The 19,826-nt window shown below is 42.4% G+C and overlaps 1 protein-coding gene across 4 annotated transcripts in view; it reads left to right on the top strand.

Annotated features, from left to right (window-relative positions):
• The window catches only part of AGL (amylo-alpha-1,6-glucosidase and 4-alpha-glucanotransferase), a 47,096-nt gene extending 29,414 nt beyond the window's left edge, over window positions 1–17,682 (top strand). For all 4 annotated transcript variants that reach the window (XM_081914078.1, XM_081914081.1, XM_081914080.1 and 1 more), the window contains exons 21-34: window positions 4–134; window positions 2,637–2,773; window positions 2,899–3,032; window positions 5,242–5,417; window positions 6,095–6,197; window positions 6,625–6,850; window positions 7,615–7,726; window positions 8,046–8,181; window positions 10,470–10,582; window positions 10,963–11,174; window positions 12,911–13,008; window positions 13,670–13,757; window positions 13,867–14,000; window positions 17,003–17,682. In XM_081914078.1, the coding sequence (XP_081770204.1) occupies window positions 4–134; window positions 2,637–2,773; window positions 2,899–3,032; window positions 5,242–5,417; window positions 6,095–6,197; window positions 6,625–6,850; window positions 7,615–7,726; window positions 8,046–8,181; window positions 10,470–10,582; window positions 10,963–11,174; window positions 12,911–13,008; window positions 13,670–13,757; window positions 13,867–14,000; window positions 17,003–17,120 (1,918 nt within the window). In that variant the 3' untranslated portion in view covers window positions 17,121–17,682. The remainder of the gene's footprint in view (window positions 1–3; window positions 135–2,636; window positions 2,774–2,898; window positions 3,033–5,241; window positions 5,418–6,094; window positions 6,198–6,624; window positions 6,851–7,614; window positions 7,727–8,045; window positions 8,182–10,469; window positions 10,583–10,962; window positions 11,175–12,910; window positions 13,009–13,669; window positions 13,758–13,866; window positions 14,001–17,002) is intronic.
• The last annotated feature ends 2,144 nt before the right edge of the window (window positions 17,683–19,826 follow it).

Below are 19,826 nucleotides of genomic sequence, written 5' to 3'. Positions count from 1 at the left end.
CAGTATCGCATCGAAATTAACCTTGGCAGACCTAAATCATGTATTATATCGGTGTGATGCTGAAGAGCAAGAGGACGGTGGAGGGTGTTACAACATACCGGACTGGACACCCCTTAAATATGCAGGTCTTCAAGGTAAAAATTGGTTGGAGACAAATGTATTATTATCTACATTAGTCAAACTTTAACCACCTATATGCCTTCTCTCTGAAAGTCAAATGCAGGCCAGCCATGTACAGTGGTACCTCGGGTTAAGTACTTACCGTATTTTTCACTCTATAGGATGCACTTTTTCCCCTCCCAAAATCAAAGGGAAATGTGTGTGCGTCCTATGGAGCGAATCCAGGCTCCTTGGCTTCAGCGATAGCAACAGGAAGCCTCCGAAGCACAGAGGGAGCGCTCGCTCCGTGCTCCAGACGCTTCGCGTTGCTTTCACTGAAGCCTGGAGAGCGAGAGGGGTCAGTGCACACCAACCCCTCTCGCTCTCCAGGCTTCAGGAATAGCCGCCTGAAGCCTTCGGAGCACAGCGCAAGTTCCCGCTGCGCTTCGCAGGCTTCAAGTTCCTTTCGCTGAAGCCGGGAGAGCAAGACTCTCCTGGCTTCAGCAGAGAGGGAGAGCTGCACAGCGCTCTGTTTCTCCTGCCGCTTTGCTGAAGGGGCGCTGAGCAGAGAGGGAGAGAATTTTTTTTTCCTTGTTCTCCCCCTCTAAAACAAGGTGCATCCTATAGAGTGAAAAATACGGTAATTCGTTCTGGAGGTCCGTTCTTAACCTGAAGCTGTTCTTAACCTGAAGCACCACTTTAGCTAATGGGGCCTCCTGCTACCGCTGTGCCGCCAGAGCACGATTTCTGTTCTCATCCTGAAGCAAAGTTCTTAACCTGAGGTACTATTTCTGGGTTAGTGGAGTCTGTAACCTGAAGCGAGTGTAACCTGAAGCGTATGCAACCCGAGGTACCACTGTACTTTGGACTGAGGGCACTTGAAAAACATCCTCATCTCAGTTTGTTTGTTTTTAGCAATTCCAAGCAGACAGCAAAATAGGATGTTCCTCAAGACCTGGTAGCTAGTAGCTCGTCAACCGTGATTAGCTTGCCATGCCAGACATAGGTTGTCTTCATATGCTGCATTCTGAGCATTAGCACTAGATTCCAAGTTTCAAAAGGCAGGGAAATACAAATGTATTTTAGCAAGCAGTACAAAGAAGGTCAGGGAAATGTTGACAGTAAGTTCAGTAGGCTCAATTTTGACTTCCCTCCAAACCCTAGTTTATGCTAACCTTGGTTAAGCCCCCCACACACCATGACTTGAGCTTCTAGGCATATAGCAAGCAGACCGTACTTCTGAGCAACTTGTCCACTTTTATTTTCTTTCTGTTCGGTACTTGACTTTGTACAATCGCTTGCTTCTCTACGATGCTGCAGCCACTTGAGGTGAAGCAATGGCCCTAACTGCACTTCGTGAATCCAAACATAAAGCAGGCCACACGTAGCACAAACCATGGTTTGCAAACTCAATTTCAAATGATAATTTGTTATCCTTGTTTAGTAGCTCCTTACAAACTAGGGTTTGTAACCTTGCGTCTTTGTACATACAGTGGTACCTCGGGTTAAGTACTTAATTCGTTCCGGAGGTCCATACTTAACCTGAAACTGTTCTTAACCTGAAGCACCACTTTAGCTAAGGGGGCCTTCCGCTGCTGCCACGCTGCCGGAGCACAATTTCTGTTCTCATCCTGAAGCAAAGTTCTTAACCCGAAGCACTATTTCTGGGTTAGCAGAGTCTGTAACCTGAAGCGTATGTAACCCGAGGTACCACTGTAATGCCAAACCATGGTTTGGCTTTAGCTTATTATGCATGAAAGCAGACTCATATCATAGAACGCTTTCAAAGTTGAGCCTCAAGGTAGGATCTAACTAAAGAATATGCAAGTTAGTGACCCTCTAGAGCAGTGTTTCCCAACCTTGTGCCTCCAGCTGTTTTTGGACTACAATTCCCATCATCCCTTGCCACTGGTCTTGCTAGTCAGGGATGATGGGAGTTGTAGTTCAAAAACAGCTGGAGGCACAAGGTTGGGAAACACTGCTCTAGAGAGCCAGTGTGGTGTAGTGGTTAAGAGCGGTGGACTCGTAATCTGGTGAACCGGGTTCACTTCCCTGCTCCTCCACATGCAGCTGCTGGATGACCTTGGGCTAGTCACATTTCTCTGAAGTCTCTGAGCCCCACTCACCTCACAGAGTGTTTGTTGTGGGGGAGGAAGGGAAAGGAGAATGTTAGCCGCTTTGAGACTCCTTTGGGTAGTGATAAAGCGGGATATCAATTCCAAACTCTTGTTCTTCTCTTCTTCTCTTCACTTTATGGTTTCGTTAAACTCACTCGCCTAGGGTGAGCAGTTGGGCAGCATCTCACATGGCACAAGCCTGGAATTAGTATGAGCACCAAGGACAAAGGACAGTAGGTTTTTAAAAAGTAATCAGCCTCCACTCTAGTTTGTCTGCAGAATTAAACTCACCTTGATTTGGGTGTCTGGCATTTTCAGAATATTATTTTGCAGCCGTTGCCTTCTTTTTAGACACTCAACCTCCTTTTCGTGATAGTTTCTTGACCTGTAATACAGAACCATGTTTCTATGGTCTTTCAGGAATAATGTCGGTGATGGGAGACATACGACCAAAGAATGATTTGGGCCATCCTTTCTGTGGTAACTTGAGAGCTGGGGACTGGATGATTGATTACGTGAGCGATCGGCTAATTGCCCGTTCTGGCGCCTGCTCAGAAGTAAGCCAAGCAATGCAAAGAGAGAATTATTTCCCTTTCAGACAGGCATTTATACGTTACATGGTCATTTTCGATAATTTGTTTTAATTCAGTGCAACAATATGTTTCCCTTGAAATAACAATAGGTTGGCAAGTGGCTGAAAGCAATGTTTGTCTACCTGAAGAGGGTTCCTCGTTATCTCATTCCATGCTACTTCGATGCCATATTAGTTGGTGCATACACGTCGCTGCTTGACTTGGTTTGGAAACAGATGTCTAGGTATGTTTGTCCATACCAAAAAAATGTGGTACGGATGCTTTGTTTCACGCAAACACAGTTGTATACATTTCTGAACATTTCATCCGTTCTCCTAAAGAAGTGAAGGAAGTGTACTTTGACCAAGGCATAAGCAATGCTGACCAAAGTCAGAAAATGTTTCCTCTGCCAGTCTTTCCATATCGGTGAAAGCAAAACGGCTTCTGTCCCTCACAAAATGTCTCATTGCTTATCGCTCAGTGACTCAGCCAAGGGCATGAAATAGCAACACAAGCCAGGATAGCCAATGATCAGGGACACTGGGAGTTGTAGTCCATCAACTTCTAGAAAGCCACAGTTTTCGCATCCCTGCTTGGATAATGTAGCATGTCACATATGGTATTTAATTGTGCACATCGGCACACGAGGACTAAGGACGGTGAAGCCTTCTGCGCCCCTGAAATCATGCTCAGTAGAAGATCATAGAATTCCTGGCAGATTTGAGTGGTTGGCAGATATTTGCTAGATCAAAAAAAAAACACCCCAGTCCACAATTCTGGAGCAGATCCAAGCAGTTCTGTCTTGAATAAGGACATTTACGCTCATTTCATGAAATGCAACTGAAATGGGGTGTAGGAATGAAAATCACGGGAGACGAGTAGTAGGTGTCATGTGAGAGGCGTCTGCCGGGAAGTCCCGGGAACTCTCTTTTATTGAATATCACAAAGCATTGCCACAGGTGTCCTTGTGGCTGATTGGTTGTTACAAACACAAAGAAACTCATTGCCTATTGGTTAATGCAAATGCAAGGCGGGAATTACATGTGAGGGGTGGGAATTACATGTGAACATTTATCACTGGTAGATTAAAGGCTGGGAAACGAGGTTGGGACTAGACAAGCATGAAACCTCCTAATTAATTATAACTAAAGATTAATATAACACAGACGATTACTAATGATTGATCATAACATGAAAGAATATAATAATCAAGTTCTATAGATGTGGTCAGCTATGCATGGAGTACAAGTCACCATGAACTTGAGGTGAACTGAGCGATGAGGGAATGTCTTGGTGTTTGGAGCAGGTTCGTACAGTGTGTTACTAATCAATCATTAGTAATCGTCTGTGTTATATTAATCTTTAGTTATAATTAATTAGGAGGTTTCATGCTTGTCTAGTCCCAACCTCGTTTCCCAGCCTTTAATCTACCAGTGATAAATGTTCACATGTAATTCCCACCCCTCACATGTAATTCCCGCCTTGCATTTGCATTAACCAATAGGCAATGAGTTTCTTTGTGTTTGTAACAACCAATCAGCCACAAGGACACCTGTGGCAATGCTTTGTGATATTCAATAAAAGAGAGTTCCCGGGACTTCCCGGCAGACGCCTCTCACATGACACCTACTACTCGTCTCCCGTGATTTTCATTCCTACAATGGGGTTAGCTATTTTTGTATCATGTCAGTTTTGACAAAATAAAAATGAAGGGCAGTACAAGAGAACAATCTGTATGAGTTGTGGTATTGTCCATATACCTTACCTCATACTCTGAATTTTTCAAACACCTTAAAGCCACAGAGAATCCGGAACGTTCCATAGATCTCAACAACGCATGCGTTTGAAATCAGCGCTGCTGGTTGCATTGATCTTGGAAGACTGAAAAGAGAGGAATGTTCGTAGGCTTGAGAAATAAATAGTGTTTTAATGGAAATCACTGGGTTAAAGCTGACCAAAAGTCCAGAGGTAGCATTATTATCAATTTACGATGGAATAGAAGGTTCACAGGCTATGAAAGACTTGCTTGCAAATTTATTGAATTATTATAGCTAGGAAGTGGAAGGGGCAAGCAGAATATAAAATGGAAGAATGGTATAAATAGATGTGGGATATAGTTATTAATGATAAATTAATATGTGCCTTTAAGGTAAGATGGGGAATATGCAAGAGAAATGATTTTGAGGAGATATGGAGAGTGTTTGTAGAATTTGTTCTGTTAAAATGGAAAGGGGTCAGACCATTGCAAAAGGTGTTGAAATTTTGGGAGGTTGGATAGTTATAATGGAATGGTCTCAGTGGCAGGGTGCACATTTTTGTTCTTATTTATTTATGGTTATTACTTTGTCAAAAAAAAAGAGAATGTACAAAACTTAAATAAATGTATAAAATATAAATAAAAGAATGAATAAAAATAATAATAAAAGAAATAAATAGTTTTGCTTTAATTGCAGCTTTGTTCAGAATGGATCGACATTTGTTAAACATCTTTCCTTGGGTTCAGTCCAGATGTGTGGAATAGGGAAGTACCCGTCCTTGCCCCCCCTGTCTCCTGCCATTCAGGATGTTCCTTATAGGCTGAACGACATTACGAAGGAGAGAGAACAGAGCTGTGTTACTTTAGCAGCTGGTAAGTAAAGAAAGAAAAATTTGAATTTGAGTATTTTGAATCGGTTCTAGGTCACAGAATTGGGTGCGCTACAGAAGTTTAGGAAACCCAGGAGACTTTGCAGAGCAAAGATGAGCAGCCTTGCTAAAAACTGTATCAATGGGAAAGGTTGTGTGAACCTAGTAACAAATGCTGGGTTCATTCCCCAGTTTGTGCCTGTACTTTACCTGTCTCCCACATAGAAGAAGTGGGTAGCACCTGGAGGCCCCAAACAAGTAGACAAGCACTGTTAACTAGCCAAGACAAGTGTTAACTAGTCATAAAGGTCCATTTCAGTTGATACACTAACACAGTATTTCTCGAGCTTGGGTCCCCGGCTGTTGTTGGACTACAACTCCCATCATCCCTGATCACTGGTCCTGCTAGCTAGGGATGATGGGAGTTGTAGTGCAACAACAGCCAGGGACCTAAGCTTGAGAAACACTGCCAACCTAGGAGCAGCAGGGGATATTGCATGCTTTTATTTGTGTTGATTGATTAATGGTGGAACAACAGTGATTTCGTCAAGGTGTGTGCGTTATAATATATTTTATGTAAGTTACAGGTGGGGAGTTGGGGAGGGATCAACTATAAACAAAAATGAGAACATGTTTGGAGTACCATTAAGTTCTTAAATACATATATATTTACTGTTTTAGGCTTACCTCATTTTTCATCTGGCATTTTCCGCTGCTGGGGAAGAGATACATTCATTGCATTGCGAGGTCTGCTGTTAGTCACTGGACGTTACTTGGAAGCAAGGTGAGACCTGGTTCACATGTCAGTAGTGACTAGCTGACGTAGCTGTTGGTATAAGGTTACTCCAGCGTAGCCAAGAACTCTTTTTTTAAATTTTATTTTTATTCACTCTCAGGAATCAATTATGTTCTGGTGCTGTGGCTCTTAACATTTTCCTAACTGAAGAAAATATAAACACACATAATTTAAGATTAAAGAACAGGAGAACATTGTGTATGTATCAGTATTCAAGGACTGTTAAATAATGGGATCTATATTGTTCTAAAGAGCTTACAGCTCTCAAAAGCAATTTTGTGTCCCTTGTGTTCCAATTATCTTCATTATTCTAGTCACTGTTTGCACTATTTGGTTTTTTGGAACCTCTAGGTTGTATGTAAACGTGAATTTGGAAACGTGTCCTTTTCTTTTTTCCTCCCTCCCCCAATTTCAGGAACATAATTTTAGCGTTTGCTGGTACGCTGAGACATGGACTCATTCCCAACTTGCTTGGCCAGGGCACTCATGCTAGATTCAATTGCCGTGATGCTGTCTGGTGGTGGCTACAGTGCATACAAGACTACTGTAAGGTCGTTCCAAATGGCACTGACATTCTCAAGTGTCCTGTATCCAGAATGTATCCTACAGATGACTCCCCTCCTCTGCCACCGGGTCAAAAGGTAATCTATAATTTGCCCTTCTCTTCAAGTTGTGGCTTGACTCTCCTGCTTGCGTGCATGCGTCACGGGCGTGATAGCTCTGGGGACAAATCTTCCCATCATGTACCTCTTCCTCACTCGTGGCACACTATGGACTTAGACTGATTTGCCAAGGACTGTACTGCCTCTACTGTTGGAGACAGGATGTCTCTGGATACCAGTTGCTGGAAATCACAAGTGCAGGATGGGGCTGTTTCTTGTGGCCTCCACATAATCATCTGGTTGTCCACAGTCATCTGGTTGGCCACGGTGAGAACAAGATGCTGGACTAAAATGAGCCTTTGATCTAATCCAGCAGAGTTGCTCTTACGTAAACTAATTTTCACCGAACTGTGACTGTCTCCTTAGTTAAGACAAAAAACCTTTTTAAAAAATACAATTTTGCGATTGCATAACACAACTTTGGTACTTCCGTTGTGTTGTTTCGGAGGACAAAGTGCCAAATAAATCTCTTAAGTACCATAAAGTACTGTGGCTTCATTCTGTTTTTAAGGGTGGATCTACACACACAGAAATTAAATTGTTATAACAAAAGAAAAACCACAAAAATCGCAAATATTTTTTATTTTATTTTTGCTCTCCAGCACTATCTGCTGTTGCATGTTTATAACGCATTCAGAATACTGCTTTTTGACTAATGTAGCTGAGTCCTAAGAGTCTGGCTTAACTTTTTTTGCTGTTCCCATTTCTTTTCTTCTTGTATATTTGCACCAACCCAAATTCAGGACCAGCCACTGTATGAAGTGATACAAGAAGCCATGCAGAGACATATGCAAGGCATACAGTTCCGCGAAAGGAATGCTGGTCCGCAGATAGATCGGAATATGAGAGATGAAGGTAGACTCTGATCCATCAATTTATTTTCTGCACCAGTAAAAATAAAATTCTTCCTTTTTAAACCACCCTAAATTTTACTTTCAAAGTGTATTGTATTTGCTTAAGACGATCTGTCCACACACACTACAGGCGCATAAATGTTTAAATGTATCTTTAAGGTCTCTCTTGTTCTGGAAAGAGATATTTCGTTAAATGTTAATTGTACTGCACTAGAAATCTTCTTTAGTTTTGGCTGGGGTGCTTCTCGGGTCCTGTGTAAGATTGCTGTCTCTTTCTCTCTGTGGGTCTTTGCAAAACATCTGATTTTCCCGGTTGGTAGGTTTTAATGTGACTGCGGGTGTGGACATGGAAACTGGCTTTGTCTATGGAGGGAACCGTTTTAATTGTGGCACATGGATGGATAAGATGGGAGAGAGTGACAGAGCTCGCAACAAAGGAATTCCAGCCACTCCGAGGTACAGTATAAAGATTTTACAGCGTTAATTGACATCTTAATGGGTATGGCATAAGTACATGGTGGTTGTTTTTGAATCCTCAATAAAAGTGTGCCAAACAATATTTCTTTACACCTGCAAAGTTATGAAGAAATGATGTATAGATTTTCAAAACTGTATTTTCAGACCCTATTAGCTGAAATCAAAATATGTAAAGTGCCCGTTTTGCTCAGTCACACTATGTACTCGGACTGTCTCGCCAGAGTGGTGCATGCTCTAGTTATCTCCCGCTTGGACTACTGCAATGCGCTCTACGTGGGGCTACCTTTGAAGGTGACTCAGAAACTACAACTAATCCAGAATGCGGCAGCTTAGACTGGTGACTGGGGGCGGCCGCAGAGACCACATAACACCAGTCTTCAAAGACATACATTGGCTCCCAGTATGTTTCCGAGCACAATTCAAAGTGCTGGTGTTGACCTTTAAAGCCCTAAATGGCCTCGGCCCAGTCTCCACCCCCACCGTTCTGCCCGGACGCTGAGGTCCAGCGCTGAGGGCCTTCTGGCGGTTCCCTCATTGCGAAAAGCAAAGCTACAGGGAACCAGGCAGAGGGCCTTCTCGGTAGTGGCGCCTGCCCTGTGGAACACCCTCCCATCAGATGTCAAAGCAATAAACAACTACCTGACATTCAGAAGACATCTTAAGGCAGCCCTGTTCAGGGAGGTTTTTAATGTGTGATATTTTAGTGTTTTTTGGTTTCTATGGAAGCCGCCCAGAGTGGCTGGGGAAACCCAGCCAGATGGGCGGGGTACAAATAATATATTATTATTATTATTATTATTATTATTATTATTATTATTATTATTATTATTATTAACAATTTAGCTAGTCGTTCATCCAAATCTTCTGTAAGGGCTTATGCGTGCAGAACTTTGAGTGCAGGATTTGTCCTGCTTCTGGATTCCAACCCAGCATGTTTAAGGAACCATGTTGCTTTTCCAAAACATCAATTAGTAGCATAGTTGTGTTCTTCAGCTTAACACATTTTGCCCTGTGCTATTCATTTAGCCTTGTGGGTTAAATATAATTACATTTAGTTATATGTGCAAGCTGCCTCCTGCATTTCAAAGGCTGCCTGGTTTGCCCAGCTTTTCCATTTTAATATGTGGACACTTCATGAGGCCAGGTAGGTCAGATCCTGAAGACCCACTTCCAATTCCCTCCACGTGTAGGACATCATTAGCTTTCTGATGCCTGAACCAACCTTGTCATCAGCAACTTCTGGAACAATATTAAGCTGCAACAATATTAATCCATGACTGTTCTGATCAGGCCTGCACATTGAAAGGAACCTAGGAAGTTGCCTTAGTCTGATACAATAAGGCATTGTGGTCGGTCCCTCCATAGTCTAGTATTGTGTATTCTGTATTCTGACTGCCAGTGGCTCTCTGGTGTCACAGGCAAAAGTCTTTGGATCATTTTAACAAAAGATGCAGGGACTGAACCCAAGACCTTTGAGCATGCAAAGCCAGCTGTCCGGCACCCTGGGAGGATTCTGCTTGCTTCTAACCTTTTCCCATCGTAGTGGCAATAGCTGAAATATGCCCAAGCCCATCAGAATTGCAAGTAGGGTTAGGAGAATGTCTGCGTCACAAATTAGGCATTGCTGCTCTTTTTCTCCTGCATTTGTGTGTTGAAATCGGTTCCCAGTGTTTCCCAAACTTGAGTCTCCAAGTTTATTTTCAGATTACAGTTCCCATCATCCCTGACCACTGCCCTTGCTAGCTAGGGATGATGGGAGTTGTAGTCCAAAAGCAGCTGGATGCCCGAGTTTGGGAAACCCTGTCCTAGCCCTTTGCAGCCAGCCATGCTATGCAGCTCATCTGCTGGTACAAATTGCTGGGAGGGCGAAGGCCTTGTGTGCTTCTGTTGGGCAGTTCAGTGAGTTGGAAATGAGGCGGGGGGGGAGAGACAGAAAGCAAAAATGGGAGGCAGAAGAAAGGTGGGTCACTGGGAGGTCATGGGTACAGACGTTTAGAGGCACAAAAAAGAGTAGCAAGCTCTGTGTGGAAGAGTTCATACCTTGGGGAAAAACAAGGGGTTAGTAGACAATAAAGGAAAAGAGATGCCAAGTTAAAATGGTAACAAAAACACTCAATGCAGCCCCAATTAAAGTGATTCTTGGAGTGATCTGAGTTGTATATGCTTGGTTTAGATTCAGAATACATACTGATAGAAGGAATCCTTGGGCAGTGTCATTTATAATCTTGCTTTGTAAATCTTGAAACCTATATCTCTTATCCTTTTAGGGATGGTTCTGCTGTGGAGATAGTTGGTTTATGCAAATCAACAGTTCGCTGGTTACTGGAGTTGTCCAAGAATAATATATTTCCTTATTCTGGAGTTACTGTCAAAAGACATGGTAAGTAGTCTCGTCTGCAATGTACGATGGGAACGGAGAAAATTCAAGCCATTTCACATGCATTATTTAGTTGTAGTATTTACAACAACTCTGCAAGGTCAGTCAGTATTTTTACTTTAAAACATAATTATTATTAACTGTGCTGCACCCTAGGATAATGTTCTGAGTGCGAAGCAATATTTTTGAAAGTGGTTTTCAAACATTCAGACCTGAGGAATCTTGTTGACTACCAATGAACACCAAGCCATAGTACTTATAGAAAGTATATTTCAGGTTCATGTTTGTCTTTGAAATTAAACCAACACAGGTCTTTATATATATTTTTCTGTTGGCACTGAAGCATTATCAAAACCAATCTTTCACGTTACATTGTTTTCCAGGGAAAGAAGAGACCATAACGTATGATCAGTGGAACAGAAAAATCCTGGCACACTTTGAAAAGCTGTTCTTTGTCTCTGAGAATCCAGCAGATCCCAATGAGAAACACCCAACTCTGGTTCACAAGCGAGGCATCTATAAGGATAGCTATGGAGCTTCAAGTCCTTGGTGTGATTATCAACTAAGGCCAAATTTCCCTATAGCAATGGTTGTGGTATGTATTGTGTAAACATACTTTTCAAACCATATAACTTTTTTCTCTTCTTTTTTTAAACTCAAACTTCTATTACATAGTTTAGGCTGCAGTCCTAACTCTACTTACTTAAGAGAAAGTTCTATTAAATTCAATAGAACATGCTTCGGAGTAGACACATATAGGATTGTGCTTTTATTTTTGCTTTTCTTCACTGGCGCTTTACAAGCTATGATGAGCGAAATATGATTTGGTGGAGGAATCCCACTGAACATTACTTCTGAAATAACCTCTCCAAAATCTGATGGGTCCGTTAACTCGTTAGTATTAGCATGAGCATTTTGGGTGGGATCTTTTTGTACCCTCCCCCAGGCCCTTGCAGGAAGAGCTCTTGATTCCTCTGCTACTGGAAGAAGAAATGAGAAAGTCTTAGGACCCTGATCCACAATTCTGCTGTGTCTTACTGTAGCGCCGGATACTGTGCTATGTTGATCCCATCCCCTTTAGCCAACAAATTCCTATGAATCACTGTATGGAGTTGGAGGGGATCCCAAGGGTCATCTAGTCCAACTCCCAAACCAAAAATGCATATATTAGTGCAACTGTATATTAGTGCACAGAAACAAATGCATATACTGCTGAAAACCAAGATGCATTATATTAGGGGAAATGCATATGGGTCTCTATGCTGACTTTTTAAAAAGATGACAATGACAATGATTATAATAATAATAACTTGTACCCCTCCCATGGCTGGGACGCGGGTGTCGCTGTGGGTTAAACCACAGAGCCTAGGGCTTGCCGATCAGAAGGTTGGCAGTTCGAATCCCCATGACGGGGTGAGCTCCCGTTGCTCGGTCCCAGCTCCTGCCAACCTAGCAGTTCAAAAGCACGTCAAAGTGCAAGTAGATAAATAGGTACCGCTCTGGCAGGAAGGTAAACAGCGTTTCCGTGTGCTGCTCTGGTTCACCAGAAGCAGCTTAGTCATGCTGGCCACATGACCCAAAAGCTGTACGATGGCTCCCTCGGCCAGTAAAGCGAGATGAGCCCACAACCCCAGAGTTGGCCACGACTGGAACTAATGGTCAGGGTTCCCTTTACCTTTACCCCTCCAATCTGACTGGGTTGCCCCAGCCACTCTGGGCAGCTTCCAACATAATAACACAGCAAAACATGCTCTTGGTGGGCGCATAATCTATTTGCAAACTGGTGTGAAAATTGCCTGAACTGTGATCAGCTGTGAATTTAAGATTGGGAAAATGAGGAATGAAGAGAAGGCAAAGTTCTCAGATTCGTCCATCCTTCAGTGAGGTCTAGACTCAGCAGAGTTCATCTGCCATAGAACAATCAGAAGTGCCCACAAACCCCAGCAGAGAACAGCTGCTAGCCTGTGATGTTCAGTTCCCCATCAGTGAGGTGCTTTGAAATATTCCCTCCAGTCCCTGCAATGCTGGTAGTTCTCACATCAACTGGGATCCAAAGTCTCTGGACTCCAGTTTCCCTGGGCTCTGCTTCCTTCCCTGGCTCTGGGGAGTCAAGAGGAAAGGTCAACACTGGCAACTCGGAATATTGTGCTCTATGAAAAATTGGGCTATTTAAACACTGATTTTACATTGAGATTTTAGGTTGCATTGTGGATATACTGGGGAGGGGGTAAAATATGTGCAAAAACCAGGATGAGGCTTGTTCATTTAATTTTCCAGGGTTTTGCTATTGGTTTTTAAGTGGGTTTTTTCCCCCTTGGTTTTTTTGTCAAGGCACCTGAATTGTTCTCACCTGAGCGAGCGTGGAAAGCACTTGAAATGGTAGAGGAAAAGCTACTAGGTCCACTTGGAATGAAAACTTTGGACCCAGAGTAAGTGCGATAGAAGGCTGATTAGATCTTGCTCAGAATTGGGAGCTAAATTCTGTGCAAACCAGACACAGAAGTCTCCATCTCCAGGGCTTCTTCATTAACAGAAACATGGACTTCTCTTCCATCAAATATAAGATTCCTTGACAGAGAAACTTTGTTCAAAACCTCCCAGTGGGTAGCATCTATCTTTCCGATATTCCCATCTCAATCCAGCTAATATGATTTCCCCTGTGCTTTAATGCAACCACATTTGGAATACATTTGCCGGGGGAGAGTTAACTTTGAGCATGTAACTAAAATGGTGTCATGCTCCATGGCTTAAATAGGTTTGTGTCCCCATCAGTGTGAAAAGAAATCTTTTGGAAGAAAAAAATAAACAAACGACCATGCCATTTTAAAAGCTTTTTGGGAGACCAAGCTTCCCTGAAGAGGGAATTACACAGCTTGTTGCCACCTCTGGAAATATACGTGCAGAATTGATCCGTGTAATGTTGCTTACAAATAACAGGGGGGGGGGTTGGATGGGGGAGGAGATGTTGGAAATGTTTTGATTAGAATTCTTTTGAATTGAGATCTATTCTCCCTAAACAATTCTGTATCTTTTCATGCAGCTTTCTATAATTGTACTTATTTGCCATTTGTGATTTTTTTTTGTCTACAGTGATATGGTTTACTGTGGTGTCTACGACAATGCCTTAGACAATGATAACTACAATGTGGCAAGAGGATTTAATTATCACCAAGGACCTGTAGGTTTTGTGCTTCGGCACTTTTTCCCCCCAACAGATTTTGGTTTTCCATTGCCAAAAATGTGTGTCCTTAATTCTGCTTCTCTTGCCTTTTTTATTTTATTTTAAGGAATGGCTGTGGCCAATTGGATATTTTCTTCGTGCCAAGTTGTACTTCTCCAAGTTAATTGGTCCAGAGATCTATGCGAAGACTGTCTATTTGATTAAGAATGCTCTTTCTCGCCATTACGTCCATCTTGAGAGGTAGCTTTTCATTTAAGCAGCTTGAAGTATCGCTGTTGGACACCCATTTGTTTTGATATTTCTTCCAGAATAATATGGCTCTCTCATCTTGAATAATTATATACACACTGCAGCCAAAAAAAAGGGGGGGAGGGAATGTGAAAGCTGTTTTTATGAGACCTATAAAATGGAACCAGGGCTTTTTGCTAGTACCAGTGTTTCCCAAACTTGGGTCTCTCCAGCTGTTTTTGGACTACAATTCCCATCATCCCCAGCTAGCAGGACCAGTGGTCAGGAATGATGGGAATTGTAGTCCAGAAACAGCTGGAGAGACCCAAGTTTGGGAAACACTGAGCTGTACATTTTAAGACAAGAGTGAGACCGCAAGTGTATCACGAGCCATTATTAATTTGTTGTGATACTTTCATGCCTCGACCCTAAAGCCTTTTAAATTGGAGAGATCTACTGGCCTAGTCCCATCAACCGTAACCTGTATGCAGAATTAGGAAATCACTTGTGAATCATTGCATATGAGACATACCTTTCTTTGTGTAGGGATGGGGATGGAGAGTAGAATGCCCACATCAGGCAAGTACCGTATTTTTTGCTCTATAAGACTCACTTTTTCCCTCCTAAAAAGTAAGGGGAAATGTGTGAGCGTCTTATGGAGCGGATGCAGGCTGCGCAGCTATCCCAGAAGCCAGAACAGCAAGAGGGATTACTGCTTTCACTGTGCAGCGATCCCTCTTGCTGTTCTGGCTTCTGAGATTCAGAATATTTTTTTTCTTGTTTTCCTCCTCCAAAAACTAGGTGCGTCTTGTGGTCTGGTACGTCTTATAGAGCGAAAAATACGGTACTTTGCTTGCTGATCATGGTTGCCTGGGAAACTGCAATAACAGATCACCCTTGCAATAGGTTGGAAAGCCAGTTCTTGGTTGGGGAAAGATGTTAAAGTTTGTGGGTTGTAAATCCTTTGACCCACTGAGTCTGCTGCAATGGCCCTGCAATAAATTTCATTTATTGCCACTCCAACAAACTTCAATGGCGCCCACACGCTGCCACTCGCGCTGCCACTCTTCTCAGTTGCCGGATAATAGCAGAGTTCACACGCAGCGTAAAATGGCTTTGTCTGTGTCTGCGTGGTGTCTTCAATAACTCAGCTCGACACCAGTGCTTCTACTTTAACACTCTTTATTTAGAAGCATAACAAACAGAAAAGAAAACTTACAGAATCTAGCTGCATGTTCGCAACTTTCTGTCTCTAACAAAAACGAAACTACCTTGCTCACATTCTCAGACAGACTGCTCTCTGCAGCCCCCAGAGAGCATAATGGCAAAGGTAAAGGGACCCCTGACCATTAGGTCCAGTCGTGGATGACTCGGGGGTTGTGGCGCTCATCTCGCTTTACTGGCCGAGGGAGCCGGCATACAGCTTCCGGGTCATGTGGCCAGCATGACTAAGCCGCTTCTGGTGAACCAGAGCAGCACACGGAAACGCCGTTTACCTTCCCGCTGGAGCGGTACCTATTTATCTACTTGCACTTTGACGTGCTTTTGAACTGCTAGGTTGGCAGGAGCAGGGACCGAACAACGGGAGCTCACCCCGTCACGGGGATTCGAACCGCCAACCTTCTGGTCGGCAAGTCCTAGGCTCTGTGGTTTAACCCACAGCGCCACCCGCGCCCCCAGAGACCATAGATCAAAGGAAAATGCCCAGGTCATGTGGGCAATGCACCCAGTGAATAAGAACGCTTCCTGGAGTGTTAACTCTTAACTGTCCAGAACCATAACAAAAGAGAGAGAAAATGCAAGGAAGGGGGCAGGACTTGGTCTGGGTGCTCTGTCTTCCGAAAAGTTTTTGGTCGCATGCAGGAATCCATCATGATCTCAGTGCTCTTAGTAGTGGCCAACCCCCGTCTTATCAGATGGGCACCATGAGACACTAATGTTTTCCTTCCCCCAGTTTTCCTTCACTGCAGTAACATGCACACACTGTTCTCTGGGCCAAGGTTTATGTTTGTTGGAAACCAACACCTCTGCCTCTACCTGGATCCCGCTGGTTTGTTTTGCTTGGTCCTTGTGTTCTGAATAACACAGGCTATTTCACTGAAGTACCAAGACAATGAATGTAAATGCAAGCCCCAGTAAAAGGGAAATTGGGCAACAATGGAATGTATACACAAAGTCATCTTAATAATTTTCTCTCTGTGTCCAGTGATTGAGTATAATTGATAGCATTGTTTTGTCATTAATATAGAGTAGAGCAATTTCAGTCTTCGACTATTATTTTGCAGCAGCCTGATTCTCTATTTTAGAGAAATTTATTTTGATTTATGTGGAAATCGTTCCATTTGATTGTGTACTTGGGATGCTTTATTTATTGTTTATGACTATTTGTTATATTTGTAATTCTATGAGTTTTTTCATGTTGTGTGCTGCCTTGAGCATAGTTTGAACTATGGAAAGGCGGCATACAAATAAAATTATATTTGTATGTAAGAGGCTAGGAGTGAAATTGCTAGTTTTAAGAGTGCCCCTGAGGAAGAACTCATTTCAAAAGGTAGTGCTTTTTTTCCCGGGGGGGCACAGGTGTACGCATACCCCTAAACATTTTGTGAACCTTTGTACTTTTGTCCCTTTACTGTATTTATTTTCCCCGATTTGAACTATAAAATGGTGGTTTTCTTGAGTCAAAATGAGACTACCTCTAAACATTTTTTAAGAAAAAAAAAGCAATGCTGAAAGGCATTGGGCTTAGTAAAGTTTTGTCGTCTAAATCTGCAATTCTCCTTCATCTTTTCCACAGCTGGGAGCTTACCACTTTTCTAATGTACATTACACTTTTTTTAAAAAAAAAAGGGGGGTGGATTTGAAATCGGAGCAGTTTGCCAAATAGTTATAATTCCTCTTTCACACACACCCATGTGTGCTATCCTTTATGTGAGATGGGTTGCTTTAATATATTAAAATACTCGGTAATTCCAGTAGTGAGGCATTAACTTTTTGCTTGTTTGTTTTGGCAGATCCCCTTGGAAAGGTCTTCCAGAACTGACTAACGAAAATGGTCAGTACTGCCCTTTTAGCTGTGAAACACAGGCCTGGTCCATTGCTGTGATCCTTGAAGTTCTCTATGACTTGTAAACGTGTTTGCCTGCCTTGATGAAACTGCTAGCTTTGTCACGAATGCCGTAACCATGCATATCCTGCTTTTAGTAGTGGACTGTGCCTTCACTGGCAAGACACTTGTTAGGAGCATTTGATGCCCATCCTTTGAAAATCACACCATGATATTTGTTTGATCGCGAGGACTAGGATCAGAAAAACTTAAAAGACCCATCACTTGAGAATATAGTCAGATATGTTTAGATTAAAAGTATTACACATTCTACAGTAACAGGTTTCAAACTCGGTATCTCTCTTTTCCTCAAGGTGACAAGCTAATCAAATGTTGATGTGTTATGTGCATACCTATAACATTCAACCAAAGCTGGTTTCAAGTGGTGAATCGGTGCTCTGGATATAGCTTGCAGAGTCACCTTGAAGGGAGCTGGTTACCTCCTATGACAGGCATAGGCAAACTCAGCCCTCCAGATGTTTTGGGACTACAATTCCCATCATCCCTGACCACTGGTCCTGTTAGGTAGGGATCATGGGAGTTGTAGTCCCAAAACATCTGGAGGGCCAAGTTTGCCTATGCCTGTCCTATGATAAGGGTTGGTTTTCCTCGTTCAGGTAATTAAGTAAAAGTCGCAACACTGATTCCTGCTTTGCACCATCATATGCGACATCATATACAATTAGACATTGTATAACCTCCATGCAGATTGTGTGCAAACAGATCTGGGTGAATGCTCAAGAACAGGTTATCTGGAAGTGACCTGTATTGAGCCCTGTGCTGCCCTGACTGCATGGGAAGGTGGGTGTCTGATTTTTAATAGCAAAAGGTTTGTTCACGGCTTAAAATTCAGTTTGCCAAATTGCATTTGTTACTAAATAGATTTGCACATGGTTTGGGCATTTCACAACATTGAACCGGAAGAGTGAGTTGTCAGCGTTTTCTGTTCCGTTGAAGTTTTTCTTAAGTTGCACTGCCCTGTCTGAAAACAACAGATATTTTCATGTTAATATATTTCTTATTTTGCAGTGATGTTAAAAATGCTTAAATACATTTCAGTTCTTCACCTGTACAAATAAATAGCATACCTTAAGATTTTTGAATTATGCTAACTGTTACCAAAAAATTTAATGTTTTTAATGTCAATTGAAATGCCTTAATTGCGGGGGTGGGAACTAAGGATTATTTTTATTTTACCAACAGTGCTGTTGACCTAAATTTCACTGTCCAAACTTGGTTGGGAAGAAAGGACACTTTTGTATGAAAATCTCCATTCTGCTATTTAGCCAGTGAACTCAGGCATTCATGATACTTGTTTCTGTCAAGATGTAGAATAGAAAAATCTGCTGTGGAACTCATAGTTAGTATGTGCTTGGAGAACAATATTTAATAAAGATAAAGAGACTGATCAATTAGGAGATACTAGTATCTTATGCTACTGTGCATCTTAAAGCAGTATTCAGGTAACTTGCAACCTATGCAAGGGTTTGGCCGTGGGGTTCCACACATAAGTGCAAAAAGATGTAAAGCCAGGAACCCCCGGGACCGACCGCCCTCCCCCCCAAGTTGCAGGGCTTGCTTGGTTTTGGGGGAAAGGCTGGAAGGGCTCTAGGACCTTACCAGAGCCCTCATTCCACCTTCCCAAAAGCTGGGTAAGCCTGCAGTTGTAGCTTTGATGGGAAGGTAGGAAATAAGCAAATGGAGAATGGATTTATTCTGCTCTCCATTTCCCACCCACAAATGCAAAGCTACAATCATGTAAGTAAAATAAGCCTGTGAGTTACCTGTACACAATGCGAGTTTAAAATGCCACTGAAGTTTACAGCTTGTTCTAGCAGGCATTGCAAAGCCAACAGGTTAATGCCAACAACATACGATTAACAATACTTTCTGTAGGTAGACCGAAAGGTAACTGCATATCTTCCACAGTCTTATCTTCTGCCATGCATCCTAGCAATCAGTGTTTCATTCTTTTTCAAACAATAGAGCAAAAGCCATCTGGGGATCTCATCTGTACATGTTGCTGCTGCTGCTTAACTGAAATAGCGATGTAATTTTCATTTCAGAAGGTACTTACCAAATCTGAAAAACAATTTAAAAGGGAATCATAGTTAATGCTGCATGTCATATGATGAGAAGTGCAATTGTTGCACACGTGAGTCCTGTGTGTCTTGTCTGGTACAGTTATTTTTGTTACATGGATGATTATTTTCTGCAGTTATGTGAGTGACATACAATAAAAGTCTAACAAAGTTGCATGTCCCTTCATTTATTAAAATATAATCATAACTGGTGGTCCTAGCAAGGGATCATGGTGGTCCAGTGAGAGCTGGAACCTTTTATTAGAAAACAAGAGCCAAATTTGGCATCTCTGGCCAACGTGTTCAAAATAAAATGATGTTTCTGGGCAGGTCAAAAAGGAACTTGATGCTGGAGTGCCTTTTGCCTGTAGTCATTCCAGGAGTTTGCCCTGAACTCATTTTGCAGGAGCCAGGATGATGAGTGGTAAGTGCACACCTTCTCAAATCATGTATTTAGATGATGACCTTGGTTGGCAAGAATAAATTACTTTCAAGAGAAAGCCTAAGCACCATGAGTTTAATGGGACTTGCACTTTAGTAAGCACCTGAAATCCTGGAGAATCATTGCCTGTCAGTGTAGACAATACTGGGCTAATGAACCAATGGTCTGACTCAGTCTAAGGTAGATTCCTTATAGTAGAAACTAGAGGC

This window comes from Podarcis melisellensis (assembly GCF_964234715.1).
Source record: "Podarcis melisellensis genome assembly, chromosome: 6".
NCBI classification, from domain to species: Eukaryota; Metazoa; Chordata; class Lepidosauria; order Squamata; family Lacertidae; genus Podarcis; species Podarcis melisellensis.
The sequence above is the reverse complement of the archived record's forward strand: the minus strand, read 5'-3'. Positions and strand labels throughout refer to the sequence as shown.